General features: G+C 39.5%; 1 protein-coding gene across 1 annotated transcript in view; it reads right to left on the reverse strand.

Moving 5' to 3' along the window:
• The window catches only part of LOC105365191 (uncharacterized), an 835-nt gene extending 216 nt beyond the window's left edge, over positions 1–619 (reverse strand). Inside the window, exons 1-2 of the mRNA XM_011503290.1 lie at positions 379–619; positions 1–173 (exon numbers count right to left, since the gene is read on the reverse strand). The exon at positions 1–173 is cut by the window's left edge and continues 216 nt beyond it. Of these exons, the coding sequence (XP_011501592.1) occupies positions 1–173; positions 379–426 (221 nt within the window). The 5' untranslated portion in view covers positions 427–619. The remainder of the gene's footprint in view (positions 174–378) is intronic.
• Between the last annotated feature and the right edge of the window lie 6,674 nt (positions 620–7,293).

The raw sequence follows: 7,293 nt of genomic DNA on the forward strand, positions 1-7,293 counted from the left end.
CTCTTGGCATCGAGCGACGGCAGGGAGCTCGATATAACTGAAATCCTGTCGTGCTCGTACAGCCTCGTCTGCAAGAACCAATTGATTCTTTGCTGTTGCTGTTGTTGTTGCTGCTCCAATTGCTGTTGTTGCAATTTCTTTGCGAGCCTTCCCGTAGAGATCTTTTTTATCGCCTGTAAGGAGTGAATATAATGCATGAGAAACGATTCGAAGGTGCTTATAATGGAAATGTCATTGGAAGCGAGCGGCGCTCGAGCACAAAGGACATCGAAGCCAAAATCATGTTTATTTCGATTCCAAAACTCTCGGGGATTTGGATGGAAAAAGGAGCGTGAGAATGTGGGAGCGCGTTCGGTAACAAGGGGTCAGTGCGCCTACCTTAAGAATCTTTCTGCCCGACTTGGTCAATGCTTTGCTCAGCATCATGTCTGCTTTCTCGTACAATAGCTGCTACAGTTGCTATTTGGCACCACCTGCGTTCTACGCGCTCTCTGTCCGTCTCTCTGTCTCTATCTATCTTTCTGCTCCCTCTCGAATCGACGCGACGCCCGTAGTAGGTATAGATGCACACACACTACCGTCGCCACGTGGTCAGTAGATACGTACAAGTACTCGCAAGTCGTACGATGAAATAGCGAGCGTCGCTTGGCCGCAGCTCCTTTTATAGGCTCATCACCCCCGCCACGAGTCGACCCCCACCGCCGACGCTAACGCCGCCGTCGCCGCTGCCGTCGATGCGCGGCAGCTGCACCGATCTTCCACCCCCGTTCAGATTTCGACCGACGCAGATGCTGAGACGCCCTGGGAAAGTGCCTTGGGAACTCGGTCGGCCTTACCTGGCCGGTCAGCCTTTGTTGGGCCCACGCGGCGGTCCCTCCTGCGCGTCCGGACCTGTTTTACGACCCGCTCGCCTCTTCTTTCATCGACCCACGCCCGACAACTTGCCCGATCCCCTCCGCAAAGTGCATTCCATCCTCAGCCCCTATTTACTGCACAATTGCGGCTTCTTCCGCTAGGCGCGACCTTGGACCCTCGCCCTTTCCACGCGCAATTGCCTTACGAGAGGGATTTTCGGCGCACTTGCAGCCCGGCCGTCTTCCTCTTCATGCTTTGTTTACGAAAAGGCGAGTACAATCGCTCAAGTCGTTTGTATACCTTCTTCTCCCTTTGTAATGTCGCTAATGCAAATTGCGTCGGCGATCACAAGCTTCTTACAATTATTGCTACACCTTTTCCCTTCCTTATTTCTTTCATTTTCTTCTATAAAGTTCTAACATCGCACGATTTTATATTGATATTATTTTAAATTGCCAGTCGAGTATCGAGAAAGTGATTATTATGAGAGAAAACTAGATGTCTCGGAAGCTGCAACTTGTAAAGTGAGATGGGAATGTTCGTGTTCGTCGTTGAAATTTGAGCCTGACATCATCGTTTCAACGCACATCAATTTTAACTAATTCCACAAAATATCATTACTAGGGCTTGTATTTTTTATACTTTATCTTTTTATTTTTTTTTTTACTTTTCTCTCTCCTTGGTTTTTTTTTTTTTTTTTTTTTGGTTTCTTTATGTGTTTTGTCGTTTGCAGATAAGAGTAGGAATCGAAGATCATCATTTTTGGTCGTACGTTTTCTAAGCAAATCATCGCTTTGACTATCACTTCAATTATCAGACGATGTTATCATGGAGACTGGATTATTATTATTTTTGAAGAAAAAAATTTATACAAATCTTTTTTTTTTTTTTTTATTTTTTTTTTTTTTATACAGAATTATATCGGCGAGTGTTGTTCCTTGTTAATGAAGAACAAACTGCTCAAGGAACATAAATTTATATCGACATATTAAATAGAGGAACTAAGAGGAAATAAAAGCATAAATGTATATTGATATATTAGATTTATCTTTTAATTTTCTTTAATCTTTTAATCCATTAATCGCACTTGCTAAGACGTTGCTTTATCATTTTACAAATTTTCAATTGATTCTTACAGCTCACAGGAGAATGAAATCCAATATTTCAACGAGGTCGATATTACTTGCCGAGGCTAATAATCGAAAGCCAAGTTAATAATTAAAGTCTCGTTTCTTTCATCATAAAAATTTTTGTAAATAATTAAATAAATAACTTAAGCCCTATTTGAGATGAAGCGGAAAAAAAAAATACATGACTATCAAAACTAGTGCTTATTTTCAAAACCACTTTAACAGGTATAAGGTTTCACTCAACCTTACTTGGAACTTAACTTCTTTTCAAATCTCCCCTAATACATATGGAATCTCTTAGCATGAAAAATAGCTTTCTTTTCTTTTACTTAAGATCCCCATGAAAGAAAAAGTTATCTAGGTTAGGTTAAATCTTTTTTCTTTCTTTCATTCTTTTTTTCTTTTTTTTTTTTTTTTTTGTTTTTGCAGAAATGCTATTAAAGCGTCATGTTAAAATGAGTAGAAATCTATATAAATAATAGAGGCAAGTTAAGTATTGTCATATTGTAAATATTTAAATAAGTCAAAGTCATTTTCTTAAAATTAAACAAGTCCATTTAACAACACCGACTCCCGCGCGTACAATGGTACAAGAGCATTAAAACTAAAAATTATTATATATCTTCGAGAATCGACTTGAAAATCAATAAAGACTGTTCATTTATTTTTAAAAGGTTTTGTACACTTGTATTTAGTTCGGTATTTAATTAAATATTTAATTTGATATTATCTAGGGCAGAATTTTTCGTACATTCACTTAACACAGATTTTGAATTATCGTGAGATTTTTATACATTTACAAGTCTAATGAATTAATTTACTTTTATAGAAATTTATTTTAAACGCACAAAAAAGGAATTATTACATAAGTGTAATCGAATGATAATTGTAAATGTTCAATTTTACCGATTATTTCAGATTATTCATGTATAGTTAAAATGTAATATTGGATAAGTTAGTTCGTATTAAGTTTAAACGGATGTTTCTTTTCAGCAAAATGTTTTTCTTCATAAAAGATAAAATAACAATAAAGATAAATAAATAAATAAATAGTAATAATGACGCACAAGTGCTCGTAAGTTTTCATAAAAAGAAATTTAATCGAACATTTCTTTATGTTTGCTCAATTTCTATCCATCTAATACATACACAAGTATGTAGTTTTTTCTAATTTTTTGGTTTGTCTCTATGTTTTAATTAAAAGATTTTTTCTTTTTTCTTTTTTTTTTTTTTAAATGAAAATAGCGTTCTAAGCATACGATTAATAATTCGTTAGATAATAAAGTAGAAATTTAATATGCAATAAAATGTATAAATCGCGTGCTAATTGTTTTTAAATAACATAGCTCAATGGGAATATGCCAAAATGAGAAAAGAATTTATTTCATAGAATCGTATAGACGCGTGTAGAGTGAATTGTACCGGCATAATTTATGATAAATTTTCTAGAATGTTTTACAGCAAAGTAAATTAAAACAAGTTTCGTCCGCGTGTTTCTGAAAATGGGATCGTCAAGAAGGCTAGAAAAATCCCAGAATTGTGTGTAAATGAGAATCGACAACTGAATCGCAATGTGCAATTTAAAGTATTTCACTCCAACACGAGAACGAACAGTGTCTTCCTAACCCGTACACCTCGTACCCCGGCTCTTTCATACAAGGACACTACTACTCGACGCTATGGAAACTCATGTATTGCGGTCCGAATAAATCGTAATCCACATCCGGCGGCGCGAATGGGACGCGATATCGGGGATACGACCGGGTAGGGCTGGTATCGGTCCGATAAGCGAATTATTCCAATATACGGACGATAGTGTCGAGGGATCCAGCCGAATCCATCGAAAAATGAAGTAAAACTAAGCGGGCCGAGCGGAGGGCGCGGAGAGAAAAGAAACGAGGGGAAAGGAGACGTGTAGTATAATAGACTGGATAAAGCGCCGGGAAGAGAAAAGGAAGGAAGGTGGTGAGGCAGCACGTGAGGGCCCCGCGCACGTGCGCGTGCGTGCGAGTCGCGTGTGAGAGCGACGTCGTTCTCACGCATGCGATCAGATGGGACACGCGTCCTCGTCCTGCGAACTCCTTCGTCGTCCCCTCGTCACGTGTCCGTACCACTCCGGGAGGCGGCCTTTTTCCTAAATTGCTCGCACGAGCTCTTCCCTCTTTTTTTTCTCTCTCTTTTTTCTTTCTTTTTTTTTTTAATTGCGCGATCCGACGACCTGTCATCGTTACGTCAACTTTTTTTGCTCTGCCTTTTCCATGCTACTCGTGGAAAACGCGATAGTCCACCATTTTCCCTTGGATTTTCCGAGTGCACCGGTTTTCGAGACAACAAAAGAGCCATTCTCGACTTGTCCTAACCTTTAACCTAGCGCTTATCCTATCCACCCTGGTCTACCCCCCCCCCCCCCCATCTATCCTCACCCCCATCTCCATTCAACACCCCCTCAACCAAGACATTAGTCGCTAAAATCAGTGGATCGATTGCGATGAATGTGTGCTCTCGGCGAGAGAGACTCGATATCATCGATGACCATTAAACTGAATCTAAATGCAACTTCAAATTGAACATCCCGCTGGCTTACCACGAAAAGATTTGCCAGTGAGTTTCTCCTTCTCATCGCCATTTCTGCAAGAAATAATCGCCAGGGGCCCGCCGCACGACTCAAATTATCGATAATTTTAGCAATTAGTCCAGGCCGCCAATGTTCAACAAGGCAGCGACGTCATCAATGAGCACTCGAGCGCACGTGCAAGTCAAATCGCGGCGGCAACGCACGTCGAGACGATCTTGAACAAGCGCTCCGTGATTATTATAAGCGATCGGCCCAGAAAATGCGAGATTAGCTTCGAAAGCACCTGCTCATTTCCGCGCTTTCCCGTGCCCTTTCCATGGGAGGGACGGCCCTTACGGCCTAATTGTTTGCGTAGGCCATTGAAGAATTGCCATTGTGTGAGTGCCTGCGAGGGGAGTGAAGGGCACCCGGAGCGAGGGACACTCGGGTAGTGTAGTTGGGTCGGTCGGGGGCGGGGAGAGAGAGAGAGAGAGAGAGAGTGTGTGTGTGTATGTGTATGTTTACGCGTGAGTGCATGTGTGCGCGCACAAGAAGGTCGGCGGTGTGGTGGTGGTGGTGATGGTGGTGGCGGTGGTGGCGTGGCGGCGGGAGGGGGTGACGACACAGTGCGGTAAGGTACGGAAAGAGACGGGAAGGGGATGGTTGGACGTAAAAAGGGGGAACGGCGGAGGGTGGGAGAGAGAGAGAGAGAGTGAGAGAGAGAGAGAGAGAGTAGTGCGATTGTGAGTGCCGGGCGGCGGAGCGGGTGGGGTGCGCGCCGGCTGGCAGCGGTGCGTGGGAATCGCCGAAACTCGGGCCTCTCACACGCGACCGTCGTGGCTCTTCTTCCACGCGCGCCTCCCGACACAGCCGTCGTCCCTCCGTGCGCACGTGCTCGTCAATATTTACCTCCTGCTCCGACTTCTCTCCACTTACCACCCCACCCCCGTTTTAGGGGTGGTTCGCTGATTTTTCGCGGGTGTTTTCATCTACGAGGATTCGCTACTTGGCACTATGAAATCCGGCGTTTAATTATTGCGACGATCATCTCGACCTATCGATGGCCTTGTTTTTAAAATTCATAGGCAAAACAAACTGAAGTACATGAATGCACAAGTAATTATTCAGAGAAGGTTATAATAGGTTCAAGTAGAAAGTAGACAAGAATGTGAATTCTTACTTCATTAGAATAATTTCAAATAAGACTCGTGAACTCGTAATTTTACTGAGATCCAAGTCGCCAAAGTCCCTTTTATCCGATCTGAGCCACTTTTACTTTGTCCACTATATTTGTAGTAAACCATTGTGAGATAATGTAGTCATTGCGATGTCAAAATTCAAATTAGACGATCGCGCATCATAGTAAATTAATTAAATTATTATTAACTTTCATACGCTCGCCAATCTTTAAATAGATATTTCATATCCAATTGTTATTTTAATTTCCAGTAAAACGCAAGATGGTAATAAACCAAATACACAAAGCCATAACCTACTATGAAATAATTAAATATCCTTATGATAAAGAACGAGGGTAAAGTACGTTAGTAGGAAGAATATCGTGAACTTTGATTGAATTTGATGCGAGTATTTTTATCGATTCATTTTTTACTTTTCACGAAGACAAATCGATCTTTGTTTCTTTATCGTAGTTTCCCCCTTATGTGATACGTTATTAACTGTAGTACATTGCCATATCATTGATTTGTACGTAACTTCATTTATCATTTACCATTTTTTTCCAGTGATTTATTTATGATACTATGGTGATACATAAATTTACAAGGCACACGTGATTTTATGCAAGCGTATAAATTAAATTAAACGCAAGGCATTTGGTCATTAAATTTAATATTAATGAAACTATATTAATTTTTTTTATTTTTTCAGCTTTTCGTCAGTAGTTCTTTCTTTACTCGTGCATAAATATAACGACACGTTTATATTAATACATTTAAAATTGAAATCACATATATCTAATATATTTGTATATTGAGGTCGATATATAAATGCATGTAAGCAATTATCCATCCTATTTATTTCATGGCACAACTTAAGGTGACATAAGATGCTCATTTTTAAACATTGCAATATCAATAATTCAATGCGATCAAAGAGAAATACATAATTTTTAGGGCAATAAAATTTATTGACCTTCGCGAGTATATTCGCAAGTTCATAATTAAAAATTGGAACCTCAATCGTTAATATAAACATTTCTCCATTACAATCTAATCCCTTATTGCTAAAGTATATAAATGATTAAATATTGCTGTATTTGCTTTATCTTCTACACAGCTTAAGCATAAAATAATTAATAAACATTTTTAAATCTGCATCATATTGTTTAGTAACAATTTTCTCAACATTTTTCTATATACGTATATGCATAAACGCACACACACGCACACATGCACACACACACACACACACACACAGACAGACACACACACACAACAACAACATATTAATAAAATTTTTTATTAACAAAATTCTTTTTCTCTCAATTTCTTTAAGCTATTAATTAACAAATACGGACATAAGCCAAGCGGACATAAACCATACGAATAGTAATAAAAGTTGTAAAAAATGTGATTTACTGCATGGGTAATCGATATTATTTATAAATATTTTGTATGTATTTCCAAAGTATTATTGTTCTTAAGGGGGAATGGCCTTTTTCGTCTTCACCTTTTAATAAAGCTAGAAACGTGTTTCAACCTGAGAACGCCTACTGTGATTCTCCCTCGCACG

The sequence above is a fragment of the Ceratosolen solmsi genome, unplaced genomic scaffold, assembly GCF_000503995.2.
Source record: "Ceratosolen solmsi marchali unplaced genomic scaffold, CerSol_1.0 scaffold63, whole genome shotgun sequence".
Classification (NCBI taxonomy): domain Eukaryota; kingdom Metazoa; phylum Arthropoda; class Insecta; order Hymenoptera; family Agaonidae; genus Ceratosolen; species Ceratosolen solmsi.